At 46.6% G+C, this 18,535-nt stretch overlaps 1 protein-coding gene across 3 annotated transcripts in view; it reads left to right on the forward strand.

The window, feature by feature from the left end:
* The window catches only part of LOC144129004 (protein arginine N-methyltransferase 9-like), a 118,788-nt gene that overhangs the window by 75,458 nt on the left and 24,795 nt on the right, over positions 1–18,535 (forward strand). For all 3 annotated transcript variants that reach the window (XM_077662866.1, XM_077662867.1, XM_077662865.1), the window contains exons 3-5: positions 2,952–3,188; positions 6,796–6,963; positions 9,040–9,144. In XM_077662866.1, the coding sequence (XP_077518992.1) occupies positions 2,952–3,188; positions 6,796–6,963; positions 9,040–9,144 (510 nt within the window). The remainder of the gene's footprint in view (positions 1–2,951; positions 3,189–6,795; positions 6,964–9,039; positions 9,145–18,535) is intronic.

Consider the following 18,535-nt stretch of genomic DNA (forward strand, 5'->3'; position numbering starts at 1 on the left):
TACTTTCAGTGCGTTTTTATGACGTATGAAAATACTCCGACTTTTTGTGCACTACTTATAACTCTATGCACTACTTGCCAGACGCTGATCAGTGCTATGGTCGCCGAGCTTTTCGCCCTCATCATCGCTGAAGCGTAGTTGGCCCGCGGTTACTGTCTGTTTATTGTTGGCATTGTATTCGCGAACGCCCATGTATCGCCCAGTGTGTGTTAGGGCAATTCAGGGGGTGTTTTCAAGGGGCCTCTTCAGTTAATGAGTGCCTCGGACATCGAAAGCGTGTGGCTTCACTTCATCACGCAGCAAAAATTTCGATTTCTGAGCAAATTCAGTTTTTTTTTAGAACTTGTGCGGCATTCTCAGTGCAATTTATGCCCACAGCATACCCTGCACTATGCCACTGCATGCTTCATTTGAAAGAGCGTTCAAGATAGGCTTGCAGGAGTCTTGGCAATATTCACATGCATAATGATGGTGATAAATTTTCTCCTCGCCCTTGGTGCTACGTTGACCTGCAGTGGTACTTGAAGCCATTTTACAACTGAAATATTGCGCAGCTGATTGTTGCATCACTGCCTGAGCACCCCAAGTTTCAAGACTCAATTTTACGGGCATAACCGTATGGCAGACTTTTCATGGGTATAATGGCATTGCTGCCGTCACTGCCATGGTATGAAGTCAACTGAAAACACCTTCATTCACATGCCTGCTGGTCAGTGTGGATGTTATCTGTGAGTGTCCTCATGTGGCCCAGATGGGTTTGATTGATATTGGGCCTAGAGTGTGTGTTATCATGAGTGGGTGGGCGGGGCACAGGAATGGTGCAGCTTTTGCCATCACTTCATCAGCCTGGGAAAACATGGATGATTGAGGACTTTTTTACAGTGGTAACTGCATGAGGGATGGCAAATGGTGTAGCATTGGTATGTATGGTGTGCCGGGATCGAAACCTCCGGTGTGCACCTGCTCGCCAAAGAGAACGCTGCCCCATGGGCTTGTACCATGAACAACACGTGGGTTCAAGAGTGGGTGCTTTTCGGAATGTGCCACATGTTTTTGTCTGGTTTACTGGTGCCTGAGGGTGGGTGCTGTTGGGGACAAGGTACGCGTCGTTGCTACTGTTTCATTCTTGGTGCTGTACTCAGATAGCTACAGATGGAAAGCAGTGAAGAAAGAAACGGCTTTGTGTACAGTGTTTAGCTTTTGTACATTCAGGACCAAAGGGAGCTACTACATGTTGGTGGTGCACTGTTTAAGTAAGAAATTGTTCTGCTGGTGCTCACATTGCTAGGTTCTTCACACAGCACAGCCACGGGCAAGAGTCTATAGGCCCATACTGAGTCAAAGGGCACGTTAGTGTGTGTCTCCTCTTTTGTAAACCATGTGATGTGTGCTTGTGCGCAGGTGGCGGCTCAGCCCCTGGAAACAGGCCACAGTGCCAGTCGTAATTGTTTGTTGGACTGCTGGGAGGGCGATCATTCTGTATTGGTTCTGGCTGTGTTGCTTAGTAATCATATGAGCTCGAGTTCAATGGCACCGCAGAAACGAGGTTTTATGTGTTCACTGCTGCAAAATGTTCACAACTTGCAAAATGCGGGCTGGGAAAGGTGAGAAATCGACCCTTTTGCTCAAGAAGCTCTTTATGTTTGCTTAGTGGAAAACAATTTAAGTTATGTGTACTGTTGAAATCCCTGCTCAAGGCATAAGTTACGTAGGTGCTGTTGAAGCGAGCTGCATTGCAGCGGTCATTATCACTTCTCCGCCGCAGGGAACAATGGTATATCTAAGAGCTTTTTTTCGTGAGCTTAATGCGAAGCCTAGTTGCACATTTTAACTGCTGTTTCTATAAAAACATAAGCAGACCACTCTAACACACACTGTCAGAATGCTAATGAGCGCTCTGGTTAATGGAAGCTTCAGGTATTGTAATCTTCAACCGTCATGTTACACCAAGACAACATTGACAGTTTGTGTCATTTAGACATAAGGGAAGCTGCCGCAGTGGCTCAGTGGTTACGGCGCTCGGCTCCTGGCCTGAAAGACGTGCGTTCGATCCCGGATGTGGCGGTCGAATTTTGACGAAGGCAAAATTCTAGAGGCCCGTGTACTGTGCGATGTAAGTGCACGGTAAAGAACCCCAGGTGATTGAAATTTCCGGAGCCCTTCACTATGGCGTCCCTCATAGCCCGAGTCGCTTTGGGACGTTAAACCCCCATAAACATAAATAGTGGTAATCGCATTGCTTTTCAATAAGAACATCCACTATTATTATCTAATGCCCAAATGCCCAATTTAGTGCCCAAATGCAGAACCACTTCATACAAGCTGTTGTTCTTCCCAAGAACGATAGCCAATTCGAATGCGTTACCTGGCGAAGTGGTCACCTTATCTTCAGCCAAAACATTTTTATCTGCAATCAACCCCAGCCGGTCAAGTTAGCGTGTTTGGTTCGATTCTGGAGTGTTGCCCTTGTCGTGCTTTGTTTTTAATTTTAATGTAGAGTGTTTGTTACTTGTCCATTATTTGAGTTGCTCACAGAAATTTTGCTGCCTGCCTGTAGGCCTTTTTTTTTTTCTTTGCCTTTTTTCGTTGTTGACAAAACACTGTGCAATTGTATCCCCACTCCTGCCTTAACCACCAAAAGGTGGCTGGCAGTATTGAATAAATAAATAAAAAAATTATTATTATTATTACTGTTGGGTTAATTGGAGAGACATGGGAGAGGCCTTTGCCTTGTAGTGGGTGTAGTCAGGCTGGTGGTGATGATGATGATGATGATGGTTATAGTAGATACAAATCTTGTAGGTGTTTTACACTTGCTTTTTCTGCAGTTTTGCTAGCTCATGCCCGCAGGCACTCATGTATACAGACGCTTGGTTTGGCAATTTCTCTTAGCTTATTACGCCAGTATTATAAAATTTACTTCATATGATGTGTTTCACTGTGGTTTGCAGGCATGGCCACGTAAAAGAAGCAGCATGCAGCATACAGAAGGCACTGGAAATCAACCCAAACTTCGCAGCTGCCCGTCAGAGCCTGGACAGTCTGAAGACAATACTTGTGGAGCGTTGGCATTTTAGGATGCTGAATGACATTTCCAGAAATCGAGCGTTTCATGATGCCATCGCAGCTGCTGTCCAGGATGGTCACAAGCATGTGCTTGACATTGGAGCAGGGACTGGCCTGTTAAGGTTTGTGAATTACTTAACCTATACATGCCCAGCGTCCTACATATAGGGCACCGCTTCTGTGCACAGTAAGTCTAATGTTTATTGTGTAAAAGCTTGTGCCCGCTAGCATGTGCTCACGGGGCTCTAGCCTTTAACCCTGCAAGATTTGGATTGTGTGCATTCATTTTTGTACATTGTGTGCATTCAAAAAGATATGTCGGTCTTCTCTGGGCACCATTTTTCTGATTTGACCCCATTGCTACATTGTGATTTTCTAGAAAAACGAATAATGTTTCTGCATTGTCATAAGAAAATCACTGCACATGATGAGAAATCTGATTTTAATGTCGATGTCAAATGTTTGAAGCTTTAGCAAGTGTAACAGGCAGTGAATTTGCTTAGTACCCTACATTATAGGATGGCTCAAAAGTCAGTGTTGAGAAAAATATTTCCGTCAATGAAATGAATGATCGTTAGTTCTGAAAGTAAAATATATTTTATATAAAACCTAATTTTTTTATTGTTGTTTAAGTTTCGGCATATATGGGTTAATCCCTTAATAGTTATACTACTCATGTACCATTGTAGTTGTGAGAATTTGGTACGTCGACATATAGAAGTTATCTGTTGCCAAACAGCCATAGATGGGTACTAGCATGCTGTTGCCACGTATGCAGCCATGATATTGTGTGTGATTTGCCCGTGTAAGATTTGCATAGCATGACATAGCTGTGGAAAATTTTACTGTCATGCAATTACGTAGTGCTTAGTGGTGTGGCCAGATCTTTTCTGCTAGGAAATATTTTTATGCTTCGGAGGTATAGAGAACATGAAAACTGTGGTAGTATGCTGTGCAGTTGTATTTAGTCTATCAAAGTGTTCCCACGGTGAGAATTTTCTCTTGGACGGAAGCTTTCCCTGAAATGGTCTGCACCGAGGGTAAGAAAGGCGAAAGACTGATTGATATTGAATCACCCGTCATCCCCCCAGCAAAAATTTTAGATCTAGCCTATGTAGCACCAGGGATATCAGAAATTAACAGCAGTCATCTTCCTTTTCTCGCTCAACTCATACACTGGAGCAAGCCAGAAAAAAAAAATAAAGAAAACAGGCCCAGACTCCGTGCCGCCCCCTTAGCTCCTTGTTAACTTTCATTTTTTTTGGTGACTCGCACCTCCACTTTGGAGAACAGAGGGGAGACTGGAAAGGAGTGAAACAACGACATCTCCAGCTGCCTGCACCCCCCTCCCAAATGATATCATGAAGGCAAATAGGCAAGTGTCATTGCAATGCAGGATTTGCGCGAGGTGCAGAAATGGGAACTTACAAAAATTATTTGCAAATTATTGGCTCACCTTTGAGTACTTATGTGCAGCATGCATACTCAGTGGCATTTGCTCTACTTAATGCACACATTTGATAGCCACTTTCGTACCATTTCATAGGCCTTTTAATGATGTTGCATTAGTCAAAAATCCTTTACATTAATTTTGTAGCTGTGCCTCTGGTCTCATTTGACTTCCTGAAACTTTTTTTCCGTCTTGTGGCTTCATTCAGATGGCCAGATTTTATTGAAGTCTGACCACTGGAACTGTGCATTTGTGTATGTGCTTGGTAGTGTCTTCCTTCATGTGTTGCCAACAAAACACTACTGCTAATGCGGCTACTGTGTCTTGCTTTCCTGGGCTATTTTACTGGCATGTACATGTAGCACAGAGCACACATGCAGCCTTGTAAGAAATGCGTACAAGTAAAGTACAGAAATGCTGCTGCTGTTGCTTTGAAATTGTCATGCAAGTATGGTTAAGCTGCGGCATTGTTTCAACTTGAAGCTTTTTTGGGTGATGAGCAGTCTTGTGGTGCTGTTTTTGAAGTTCTTTCTATGCAGATGCTTTGAGAGAGTGATGTTCATCATTGTGGTAATCTGTTTTTGATCTTGTTTTTGTGTGAAGCAGGTTGGGTGGAGGCGGCAAAAGGGGTTAAAGAGGCCAGGAGGTTTACTGAGGGTTATATGTATAACAGCGAAATATCAGTGACCTCTGATCTTTTTGGTGCAATGCTAAGCTTGGCATGGCCCACCATAGTGGCTGTGGTGGTCAGCTGCAGATCCCAACGTTGTGGGTTCAAGTCCCGGCCACAGCGGCCACATTTGATGGAGGCAACTTGCAAAAATGCCCATGTGCTGCGCAACGTCAGTGCATGTCGAAGAACCCGAGGCGGTCTAAATTAATCCAGAGCCCTCCACTACAGCATCCCTCAAAGCCCTTGTGTCACTTCGTCATGTTGGATCCCCACATACTGAAAACTTGGTATGCAAAGTGCCTGACTCTGCAGTGGTTGTCAGAACGGTGTCAAAATTTTAAAGTGTTCCATATCACTGGCAGCATTCTTTTTTTTTTTTGTATCCCCATGCTAGAAGCAAACATTGGTGATCACACTGGAGGTGACACACCAGCAAAAGTGACCAAGTGGAAATAAGTGTGGCTGCAGGGGGGAGTATACAATCTTTTTATGAAAAGTGCAATTGTTATTGTGGAACACGCCTTCAGGACAACTGCATTTGTTCTGTGCCAGTAGTTTGCACATATGCCTGTACAAATTTTCATGTATGCACACTCTCAGATGACGTGTGCTGCCATGTAATGGTAGCTGCCGCTGTTTACTATTGCACTTAACAACACAAAGGCTGTGCTGCTTTTCAACGTACACTTTATTTACATCAGAGCACATACTGATAAAAGCATATGTTCTAACAAAATTTAACAAAAAAGTTCCTTTAAAGGAAGACATGTGACGTTTATAGTGACAGCTATTTATCAGGGACAGAAGTGCATTGGACATAAGAGTGCTTGTCAAATTGCATTGGTCTGTCAATCCACCGCTCCCTTCCAGCATGGATGAATGTGCCATATGCAGTCTTGATAGCAGTGTGTTGAGCTGCTAGGTGATGCTGTGATGCATTTTGGCCAGTTCTTATGCATTGTTGGCACTATTGTTCCTGATAGTACATCATGTATACCGACACGGAGCCAAGTGAGGGGCTATAATATTAATTCTGAATAATATTGAAATCTTTCTCCACGGTGCCTTCTCACCTTATTTTATACAATTATGATTGCCATATTAAACCTATAATTCCTTACTTAATTTGCAGTATCATGCCCACTTTTATAAGGCAACACCTTTCATTTCAGCTGTTGTCTTATGACACATTATAATCAATTGTCAGCCCGTTTAAAGTGGTCTTACATGTTGCAGTAACAGCGTGGACTTGAGGCACATTGTAGCGGATGGATGTGGACTAATTTTCACTACATTAGGTTCTTTAGCATGCCCTGAGGTACTGGTACATTGTTTTTTTTGTTCTTTTTTCATTTTACCTGCACCAAATCGTGGCTGCAACAGCTGGAGTCAAACTCAAAAACTGTTGAGGGGAGAGAAGAGGGAAAGTAGAAGTGCATGCGGGTAAGAAGGCGTGTCTTAATTTGCTAGTTTTTGGCTGGATGGAAAATGCTGCGATGCAAACAACATTTACTCTTTCTTTTCGTGCAGTTTACAAATTTCTGATAACAAGTTTTGGTCTTGTCTGTTGGCTTACTGTTAAATATGCTTACATCATTTCTTGCAGCTTGTTTGCACTTTCTGCAGGTGCAGACAAAGTATACGCATGTGAAGTGTCCCCCACATCATGCGAGGTGGCGCGTACTGTGTTTGACGAGAATGGATTTGACACGAAGGTACACATTATCAACAAACACTCCACCGAGCTTACTGTTCCGGGTGACCTGTCTGAATGGTATGCTATGCTGCATGTACTTATGGACTCTTCTCATATTACCCTGCTGTGAAACCGAGCTTTTAGTGAAGTTTGAACTGTAGTAGTGCTGTGCATTATTTGGAGAATAGAATTCCTGGATTTGACGAACTCGAGGCAAATTAAAAGGGCCACGTCTTGGTGTACCAACAAATCGTGCTGTTATGTTACAGCTGCTAGCACCGACATTATTATGCATGCTTAAAGAAAGAAGTAGAGCTCTACGCATGCATTTGAGCTAGAAATTGTAATTTGAAATTATCGGCTCTACGCCCCTCCCTCTGGCAGCGACGGCCATATTGAAGCCGCCTGAGTGACGTCATAAGCCGACAGCGCCATTGTTTGTTACAAAACAGCCTCGCGCTTGGTTGGTGCGGAGCAGAGCGCGCGCCTACCTGAGTGCGGCCGTGGCACATTGTGGTGAAGTCGCCGAGTCTGGAGAGAGGCTAGACAGAAAAGGGAAACATGCGGGCCTTTGTAGCCTTTGTCCCCCTCCAACTCCCCCCCCCCCCCTTCACTCCAGTGCACCCCAAGCCTGAACAACGAACAACTCACTCCCCTATGCTCACTGCACGCAGTTTAGTCATTCAGTTGGGACTCGGTGGCAAGCACGTGACTGTCGGTTTATGTTGTCACGGACTGCGTGTGCCCCAGTGGTACCTGACTGCCACACGGTTCAGGAGAACATTTAAAAATTAAATTACAAATTACTCGCTGCACCAGTGAGCTTATATTTTGTCCAGTTGTTCTAGATTTATAGCAAACAATATGCAATAAACAGCTTGAGTCTCAAAAATGCTGTCGTGACCCCTTTAATCTTATATTTGAGGCTGAGGTTGAAGTTTTTATGGGGTGGGAGTGGGGGTGCATAAAAATAGAACTTTATCTTTTGAGTCCAAATTTAGTACATATAGGGTTATTTAATAAAAAGTTCTATAATTTAGTTTTTTTGTGCTCTTTATGTAGCAAGAAATCATTTACTATTTTCAATTTTTTTGTCGAACACAGATTGTTAAAGTTTTTGCTCATCTTCACAAACAGTCTAGAAATGGCACGCCATGTATGACAGGTGTTGAAAGAGGTTTGCTGTCATCAACAAATAACTAAAAACACTGCTGAAAATTAAGTACAATGCATCCACTTGTTTATGTGTGGCACCTTTACCTCCGTGCATTAGCAAACTGAATTCTTTCAAAGATGCATTAATGGGTAGAGATCGGGTTTACCTTAATGTTTAAGAAATCCATCTCTGTTGTTAAAACCGCGTAACATCAGGTTTCACCCGAAAATGAAGGACTTTTTCTTATATTGTCCTCGGCTTTGAAATGTTATGAGATGAAATAACTTTATTTTTCATATGTAGTATTATTGTGAACACATTTCATACTCATGTTGGTGACAACATGTCTCTTGAGAAAGGCCTACATCCTTTTGCTCCTGATAGATGTGGGTTCTATCTCGTCCGCGGCGGTCACATTTCGATGGAGGCGAAATTCTAGGGGCCCATGTACTATGTGATGTCAGTGCACGTTAAAGAACCCTAGTTGGTCGAAATTACTGGGGCTTTCCACTATGGCGTCCCTCATAGCCTGAGTCGCTTTGGGACGTTAAACCATGTTCTTCACTTACATGAACTGTGTTGCCATATTTTGAGAATGTTTTACTACTGGTGTGGTTACTTTGTCACATGAAGCCAACCACATTCATTGTATAAATCGAGCATGTCAAACTGGCAAGTAAAATCTGTCAACTTATGCTGACAGCTGACTGGGGCCTGGATGCCTTGAAGCTGTGACTTCCATGATTGAGCTTGAAAAAAACACTTCAAGTAGTTCCCTTTCCTTGATCACTTAGGAACAAATTTTCCTCGGCCATACTAATGTAAAGAAGCAGTCTGACGTATGAGAAATAGCATCTATTGTTTGACATAATTGTGGGTCTTGTTCTCTGGTGTTGCAACCACAAAAATTTCATAAAATGGTGTGCAGCTCAAACTAAGATATCAATATCTTAGTTTGACCTTTTCTTTTCTCTATTAATGATGTTATTTCCTTGCAGTGTCACACTTGCAGTTACTGAGACATTTGATTCCGGCTTGTTCGGAGAGCATGTTCTTAAGAGCTTGGATCATGCCTGGGAGCACCTCTTAAGAGCAGAGCCATTGTAAGTTTCTCTCGTCCTTGCCATTGTTTGGCTCTATGTGGCTGTACTATTGGTGTTCGTTCTATAGCAAAAGATGCATTATTGGTAAGAAAATTGGACTTAATATTTTTTTTCCTGCCACTTATTTTAAACTCGTGCCATCAGTGACAAAAGGGATTCCATTATCACCGGCTTTAAGTGAATAGGAAGGTGGCCTATCATAAGAGATCCACAACAAAAATGCAGCATTGATGTCATTGCAGTTTGCTTATAAACATGGACAGTGGTGGAAATATACCTGTGTTTAGTTTTTTTACCTTTCCTAGCTTATAAAAGCTGTGTACTCATTGTAAGTAGCGCCTTTTCATTAGAACAAGCTGATTTATCGATGTAGGGCAATTTCGGCTTGTCCTCAGTGTCCCATTAACAAGTCTAGTATGCTCTGTGCTATGTTGTCACTGTAATCACTTTTCAGTTGGTAATGCTTTGATGGCTAGTGGTGGTGGGCTCATGGCTGAAATAGCCAAACGTTTGTCTCGAAATTGAAACATTAACAGTTTTACTTACAGCTTGACCAGCAGTGCAAGGATTACTTCATTTTATTTCTGGGCATTTTTTTGGCAAAACGTCACGAGCCCCTGCAGCATATTGGCTGAAACTCGACTCTGCCTGTGAGAATTTTGTGCTTAGAAGCACACTGGTGTGGTTGGAAAGTTCAGAATAATGAGTGTGTGAATTTGCCAGGATGTTTGACACGCATATTTTGCTTACCTGTATATGCTCGGCTTGTTTGCTCATTGTTGGCTGTCAGTATGGTTTGCTTGTGTGCATTTCATATCATGGTTTGTTTTCTTGCACAGTTTGCTTGTTTAATTGTGAACATGACAGGTTGAAAAGGTTATTTGTGTTTCTTAAGCTCATATAAATTGTGCTTTTAAGTAATAGTGTTGAAATTTGTTCTATTTCAAAAATATTGTCCTTCCTGTAAAGTTAACACAGCATGAGCGAATATTTCAAAGTATCATTATGCCACGGGATTGAAATTCTAAAATTAAGCCAGTCTGTTGGTCGCTGCATCTTTTATTTGGGTCTTTGTGGAACCTGCCAGTTCACTGAAATGTCAAAAGATCTTTTTTTACTGGTCGATGTCTCTGTTTTTGTTTCAAATTTATCCACCCGACCAGATGGGATTCTGTCATGCACTCAACTTAATATGCTAGTTCATTGTCATTTCCATTTCATTTCATTTTGTTTGATTTATCCTCTGCTTGAGTTTGCAGCATTTACAGCTTTTTTACACACTTTAACTCTTTCCTTACCATCGGGAAAAATGATAGTTTTTGATAGGTCTCAGACAAAATTTTTTCCTGCAGAATACGTGAGATTTAAAAAAACACAAAATGCATGAATATGATGGAAATGTAATGTTCTTTCCAAAGACATCCATTTTAACCCAAGTACTTGGTGTGAATGTTGCAGAAAAAATTGCCAAACATAAAAAGTTTAAAGTGAAGAAAAAAATTTTATTGTCAAGATAATATTGCCACGAAGTGGTGACTGCAATCCGGGGAGCAGAACGACAGCTAAAATGGCATCTAAACAAAACTATTTATTTGGGCTCACTTGCGCGCACAATGGACTGAATCACTCGGCGATGGCATAGCAACAAGCATGCTCGGCGATCGTCGAACAGAAAGCCCGCCGCTGTCCGCCATGCTCAATTTAAAGCTGATAGCAAACTTTCGAGATAAGGCGTGCAAAGTTACTAGAACATTCTGCAACAACGTAGAATTAACTCTGCCTGGATGCGAACAATCGAGATAAATCTGGTCGCGTCTTGCATCGCAAACAAAGTGATAAAGTGGCGTGCTGGCTGCTTTAAAGAATGAACAAAATAAACACTGCAAAGATTCGCGGCATTACTCCCCCCTAAAGAAGCAATGACTCGATGCATTAAAACAAATGAGGCGGCCACGAACAAATAAAACGGATTGTGCGAAAATAAACACACAGTGTGGGAGCACAGCGTCCTTTAGTGCGCATAATAGGACTTTAGACGGATGACATGGACAACTTCTGGTCGTACGCGGCGTTGCTGGGATGCAGTCATTGCGTCACACATGACTTCATAATCCAGTTCACCTAGCAGATGAAGAACCTTGTAAGGGCCGAAATAGCGGCGCAAAAGCTTTTCACTGAATCCATGGCTGCGAATGGGCGTCCAAACCCAGACTTGGTCTCCTGGCTTGTATTCCGAGTAGTGTCTGGCGTCGGTCCAGTGCTGGTCTTTGATCCTTAATCAGGCAAGTCTTTGGGCTTCTACGCGATGAAGGTAGGGGGCGACGTCGATGATCTCTTCTTCGGTAACGCTGGGCAGCATGGCGTCTAGCGTGGTCGTGGCCTCTTTGTCATGGGCGAGCCTAAAAGGCGTCACCTGGGTCTCCTGCACTGCGGTGTTGTAGGCGAAGACGATGTAAGGCAGAATGACGTCCTAGGTCTAGTGTTCGGCATCGACGTACATGGCGAGCATATCGGTGATGATTTTGTTCAGGCGCTTGGTCACTCCGTTAATCTGTGGATGGTATGCAGTTGTCCTCCGGTGGCTGGTTTGGCTGTAATGCCGGACTGCTCGCGTTTGTTCCACCCGTGAATGCGGTTCCTATGTCCGTGATGAGCACATCAGGGGGGCTGTGTTGCAGAAGAATGCATTCCACGAAAAATTTGCCGACTTCTGCTGCTGTTCCGTTCGGTAGGGATTTTGCCTTGGCGTAGCGGGTCAGGTAGTCGGTCGCTATGATGTTCCACTTATTTCCAGATGTTGACTTTGGGGAAGGGCCAAGCAAATCCATGCCGATCTGCTGAAAGGGCCTTGAGGGGGGTTCGATGGGGTTCAGAAGTCCTGCTGGTTGGTTGGGTGGGGTCTTTCGTCGCTGACAATCTTGGCAGGTTTTCACATAATGAGGGACATCTGTAGCCAGTTGGGGCCAGTAATACTTGTGTCTTGAATGCGGGGGAGGGTGCGAGAAAACCCCAGATGTCCGGCTGTCGGCTCGTCGTGCGAAGCCTGTAGTAATTCTTCGCAGAGACAAGCAGGTACAACAAGTAGTTAGGCTGTTTTGTTCGCTGTGAAGTTCTTTTTCACGAGGACATCATTCTGTACAGAGAAGGAAGACAGTCCTCGCTTGAATGAGGCGGGGGGTGAAGAAACCTTGCATTCCAAGCACTTGATGAGGCGTTTTAGGTCGGCAGTGCATCTACAGGGCTTGTGAGAGGCAATCGATGTCAGAGTGCTTGCGTCCGGACTTGTAAACGATGGTGACGTCAAACTTCTGGAGGCGCAGACTCCATCGAGCGAGGCGGCCGGAGGGGTCCTTCAAATTGGCAAGCCAGCACTGAGCATGGTGATCGCTGACCACATTGGACGGTCGTCCATACAGGTAAAGGTAGAATTTCGACGTACTCCAGATGATGGCAAGGCACTTCTTCTCAGTTGTCGAATAGTTACTCTCGGCCTTGGAAAGGGAACAGCTAGCGTATGTGATCACTCCAGCCTGTCGCTTTTCTGAACGAGGACAGCGCCTAGGCCCACGCTGCTTGCGTCAGTATGAACTGCAGTATCGGCGGTTTCATCAAAATGCGCAAGGATTGGTGGGGACTGTAAACGACGCAGAAGTTCCTTGAAGGCTTCTGCTTGTGGCGCTTCCCACTTAAATGGCACGTCTGCCTTCGTCAGTTGGGTCATGGGCTCGGCGATGCGCGAAAAGTTTTTCACAAATCGTCGGTAATTTGCACACAGTCCGAGGAATCTGCGCACTGCTTTCTTATCAGCCAGCGGTGGAAACTGTTCAACAGCAGCTGTTTTCTGCGGGGCTGGGCGTACTCCCTCCTTGCTAACGATGTGGCCTAGAAACAGCAGCTCTTCGTAAACAAAGTGGCATTTCTCTGCTTTCAAGGTTAGGCCAGACGACTTGATTGCGTCTAGTACTGTCCGAAGTATTTTGAGGTCCTCTTCAAAGTTTGAGGCGAAGACAACGACGTCATCTACATATACCAGGCAAATCTGCCACTTTAGGCCTGCCAGCACTGTATCCATTACTCGCTGAAACGTCGCTGGTGCGGAACACAGACGAAATGGCATCACCTTGAACTCGAAGAGGCCATACGGAGTGATGAATGCGGTCTTCTCGTGATCTCTTTCATCGACCTCAATTTGCTAGTAGCCGCTCTTGAGGTCCATCGATGAGAAATACTTGGCATTGCAGAGCCGGCGAAATGTGTCGTCGATGCAGGTTGGGGGAGACGTTCTTCTTTGTTATGTTGTTCAAGCAGCGGTAATCAACGCAGAATCGATGTGCGCCGTCTTTCTTTCTCACTAGAACAACCGGTGCCGCTCATGGGCTGTTTGAAGGATGGGTGACGTCGTTGCGGAGCATTTCTTCACTTGATCCCGGATGGCTTGTCGTTCTCGCAGCGACACACGGTAGGGGCTTTGACGGAGAGGTCGGGCATGCTGGTCGGTTATAGTGCGATGCTTGGCAATTGGCGTTTGTCGGACCTTCCGTGATGACGGAAAACACTCGCTGTCGCTTAGAAGCAGATTGCAGATCTGGTTTTGTCTGTTTCGGGGCAGGGCTGGGTTAATGTCGAAACTGAGCGAGTTCTCTTGCTCAGGCGAATCTTCTGTGGATCGGTCGGAGAAGGCGAAGGAGTCTCGTACGTCGGATATTTCGTCGAAGAAAGCAATTGTTGTTCCTCTGGTAATGTGCCGGTATTCTTCACTGAAGTTAGTGAGTAGTACTTCGGCCTGGCCATTGTGGAAATGTGTGATGCCTCTTGCGATGCTGATTCCTCAGTCTAGAAGCTACTGCATATTCCCCTCATTGATGGCTTCAGCGTTAATGGCTTTCGTGGTGCCTACGGTCACGATAACGCTTGAACGGGGTGGGACGCTCAGTTCTTCCTCTAGGAAACTCAGGGAAACGGGATTTTCCAGAGTTCTCATCGAAGGGATGGCCTCGTCTGTCGATAGCGGGATCAGCTTGGATCGCAGGTCGATGACTGCCTGATGCTCATTAAGGAAATCCATGCCCAAGATCGCTGTGCGGGAACATTGCCTTAGCACAACAAAGGTCGCAGGATTGGTATTTCCTTTGACAGTCACTCGTGCTGTGTATTGTCCTGATGGCTTAATGAGGTGTCCCCCTGCAATGCGAATTTGTGGGCCGTCCCAAGTGGTCGTGGCTTTCCTCAGCTGCACAGCAAATGTTTCATTCATCACTGAGTAATCGGCTCCTGTGTCGACTAGAACGGTAACTTTCCGGCCGTCGATAACTAGTCATAAGTCGGATGTTCTGGCTCTTGCATTGCACATCGTCCTGGGCGTCGGGTCATGGCTTCGTCGGGTATGGGAATCTTGGATAGAACATGTCGTCCAAGCTTTTCTCGGTAGCGGCGTCGTTTTGAAGGCGGTTCACATTGTGGTCGAGGTTGTCATTGTGTGCGGTGTCGGCGTGTCAGGGGCGGCGTCTTTGTGCAGCACGGTCGTTGGAAGATCTTTTATGTTTCGCTTGGGAGCAACCTCCCCTTCAGAGGTTGCTGTCTTTAGTTTCCTGTACGTGGGCTGGGAGACTTTCTTTGTACCGCGGCTGCGTAGCTGCGGCATGGCAACTCAAAGCGTGAGGCTGACGGCGATGGTGAGCATGAAAGGCGGCTCGACGAGTACTCCTCTCGACTTAGGTACTCGTCGATTTCTTGCAGACGTTGGCCGAAGCGTGGTCGTGGTGCGTCAACGGCAAATCCACGAAGACCGATACGTCAATACGGGCAGTGACGAAAAATATGGCCGGCCTCACCGCAGTGGAAGCACAATGGTCAGTTGTCGGAAGTCCTCCAGGCACTGCATTTCTGGGGCTTGAGCGTTGTTCGTAGACTGGGCGGGCGGGGGCAGGGAGGCGGCGTTCTGGAACAAGGGGCTCATTTCAGAGAGGACGTAGCGGGTGTCGTTAGGGCTGAGGAGTGCATACTGCAGCAGAGTAGGTCATGGCCTGGGGTTCTGTGACCGTCGAGGTCCCAAGTGCCTGTTGCACTTCTTCCCGTACCACATTCATGAGAGTCGCTGCTTGTGGCTGTGCGGAGGAAGGCAGCAGTCGTCTTAGCTCCTCACGGACGATTTTGCGGATAACTTTCCGCAAGTTGTCGCTGGTGATGGTCGTCGTGTCCGGACGGATTGCATAGAGAGAGGAAGGGTGGTTGTACTGCTGAGCCCGGACGCCGAGAGTCTTATCGATAGTGCAGGCTTCTTGCATGAATTCGTCGACTATTTTTGGTGGCTGGCAGACGAGGCTGCGAAAGAGTAGTTCTTTTACACCGTGCATTAAAAACTGAACTTTCTTTTCCTTGGTTATCTCGTGGTTGGTGTAGCGAAAGAGGCGCTTCATCTCTTCGACTTAACCGCGGATGGGCAAATTTGGAAGCTGGATCCTGGACTCGAGGAGTCGTTCGGCTCTTTCCTCACGACACTGGTGAATACCTTCAAAAGTTCCTTCTTAAATAGCTCCCATGTCGTCAGGATGGTTTTCGTGGTTTTCGTACCACGTGCGTGCTGAGCCCTCCAGTGAGAAAAATATGTCCAATTTTTGTCGAGTCATCCCACGTGTTGAATAATGATGCCACGCGCTCAAATTGGTCCAACCATTCTTCGGGGTCTTCGCCTAGGGATCCACTGAAAGTTGGCGGCACCCGTGTCTGTTGCAGTATGATCGGTGTCAACATCTTTGGCGAGGTTGTGGTGCTCGTAGGAGTGTCTTTTCACTGTCTGGCGTGGTCCGGCAGGGTCCCGAACTCAAGCTGCTCTCTTTGGAGACGTCGGCTGGCTCAATGAGCTGCTGGCTTGTTCCCAGATTCGAAGCGCAGAGGGATGGCATCACGACATGAAGGGGGCGTCCGGAACATGGAAGGCTACCCCCTACCTCCACCAGATGTCACGAAGCGGTGACTGCAATCCGGGAAGCAGAATGACAGCTAAAATGGCATCTAAACAAAACCCTTTATTTGGGCTGACTTGCACCCACAATGGTCTGAATCACTCGGCTGTGGCGTAGCAACAAGCGTGCTCGGCGGTCGAACAGGATGCCCGCCACTGTCGGCCGTGCTCAATTTAAAGCTGATAGCGAACTTTTGAGATAAAGCGTGCAAAGTTACTAGAACATTCTGGAACAACATATAATCAGCTCTGTCTGGATGCAATCAATCGAGATCTGGTCGCGTTTAAAGTGATAAACCGGTGTGCCGTGTTACGTTTCGCCTACGATGCGCGGTATAGCCGGCGCGGATGCAACGGACGCCGGGGCTTCGTTCAAAGTGGCGGTCATTTTGGGCCCGTTCAGTGCTGCCGTAACGCCTCCCGCCAAGCGCGTCCAGGCAGGTTTCAATGCCACGTGTCGTCGGGTGTGCGTGTGTGTGTGTGTGCATGTTGGTGCCCACGCTTGTCAAAGCGCGGCAGCCGGGGAGAGGAGCTCCCCAACTGGGAGGCGAGTAGGTCTGACCGGCGCCGGCCCGGCGGACGCGTCACTTCACGTCTCAACATGTCCGTACGTCGCCGTCTCGTGCGACTCATCCCCAGCCGTTCCTTCTTGCCCTCGACTCCGAGGGTATAAAAAGCAGCTGCCCCGGACGCCAAAGAGACTTCGATTTTTTCCTTCGAGTAACGTGGTCGCCCTGACCGGCTGCTCTTTTGCGATGCCAGAATAAACAAGTTGTTCTGTTGGCAGTCGACCCATCCTTTGCCGGGACCTTCGGATGTTTCCAGCTGTGCCCCAGGCCGCCAGGCCAACGCTACCCTTGGGGCTTGCAACCCATTTGCAACAACTGGTTGCCAGCGGTGAGATCCCGACAACGGAGGCCAGCAGCGAAGATATGCCGTCAACTGTATGCTGAGCAGCACAACGACCATCCGGGAGCAGTGCAACGAGCCCTGTGTGATGACTGGTTGCCTGCAGCGGAACGACTGCGCTGAATTCTTGGCTGCGAGGTTTGGTGAGTGCGGGACTTTCTTCTTCCGAGTTTTACCAGGCTTTTGTTAGTGTCAGAAACAGAGCTGGTAATTGTGTTGTCGTTGCTGCCGGGTTAGTTTGCGGCAAGACAATAGTAGGCAGTAGAGAAAGCAGCATTCGGAGCAGCCATGGATTTAAAGTCGTTGCGCAAACCGAAATTGCTGGAGCTTGCAAGAGAGTTGGGTCTGGATGTCTCAGACAAACTCAGAAAACCAGAACTGCTAAGGGCTATTCTTGAGTTGGAGGCTGAGGATGACGAGCTGTCGGAATGCCTTGAGACCATTGAGGAGAGGGAGCAAAAAGAGGAGCGCGAACGTAACGAGCAAAAAGAGGAGCGCGAACGTAAAGAGCAAAAAGAAAAAGACGAGCGCGAACGTAAAGAGCAAAAAGAGAAAGACGAGCGCGAACGTAAAGAACAAAAAGATAAAGAAGAGCGCGACCGTCAACACGCTTTGGAAATGAAGCGTCTCGAGGTAGAGATGGAACGCGCTCGTAATGGAAGTCAGGCACACGGTGCAGGAGAACGAGTATCGTTCAAAATGACTGACCTGATGCGGCCGTTTAAGCTTGGAGAGGACATTGATTTGTTCCTGGTTAACTTTGAGCGAACGTGCGAGAAGCAGGGGTTCTCTCGGGAAACGTGGCCACAGCGCTTGCTCACTTTGTTACCCGGCGAGGCGGCCGACGTAGTCGCTCGCTTGAAGAGAGAGGAGGCAGAGGATTTCGACCAAGTGAAATCGAGTCTGCTAAAAAAGTACAGGCTGTCAGCGGAGGCGTTCCGTCGGAAGTTTCGGGAAAATGAAAAAGGCAGAAGTGAGTCATATACAGAGTTTGCCTACAGGCTTATGTCAAACATGCAGGAGCGGCTCAAAGAAGAGAAAGCGTTTGGTGACCATGAGAAAATTCTGCAGTGTTTCGGGCTGGAACAGTTTTATAGTCGTTTACCTGAGAACGTGCGGTACTGTGTCTTGGATAGGCCAGACGTTAGTACAGTGGCTAAAGCCGCCGAGCTAGCCGAGGAGTTTGTGACGCGTCGGGCTCGCAGAGCTAAGGACGGTCAAAAGGGTGAATTTGGCTCCAAGTCTGAGAGGCCGAAGTTCACACCCATGAGAGCAAGGGGGGACACACGTAGTGCGGATGCAAGTGAAAGCAGTCCGACCGAACGTAAGGAGACGGCGGCAGCCGAAGCCGAACGCAGAAAGCGGTTCGAGACGAGGCAAGCGCGCGTGTGTTATACGTGCCAGAAGCCGGGTCACTTTTCGGCGCAGTGTCCAGAAACAAAAACAAAAGTCGTGTTTTTGTCATTATGCAGCACTGACGAGAACATGAAGCTTCTCGAGCCTTACATGCGAGACTTCCTC

The sequence above is a fragment of the Amblyomma americanum genome, chromosome 4 (genome assembly GCF_052857255.1).
Source record: "Amblyomma americanum isolate KBUSLIRL-KWMA chromosome 4, ASM5285725v1, whole genome shotgun sequence".
NCBI classification, from domain to species: domain Eukaryota; kingdom Metazoa; phylum Arthropoda; class Arachnida; order Ixodida; family Ixodidae; genus Amblyomma; species Amblyomma americanum.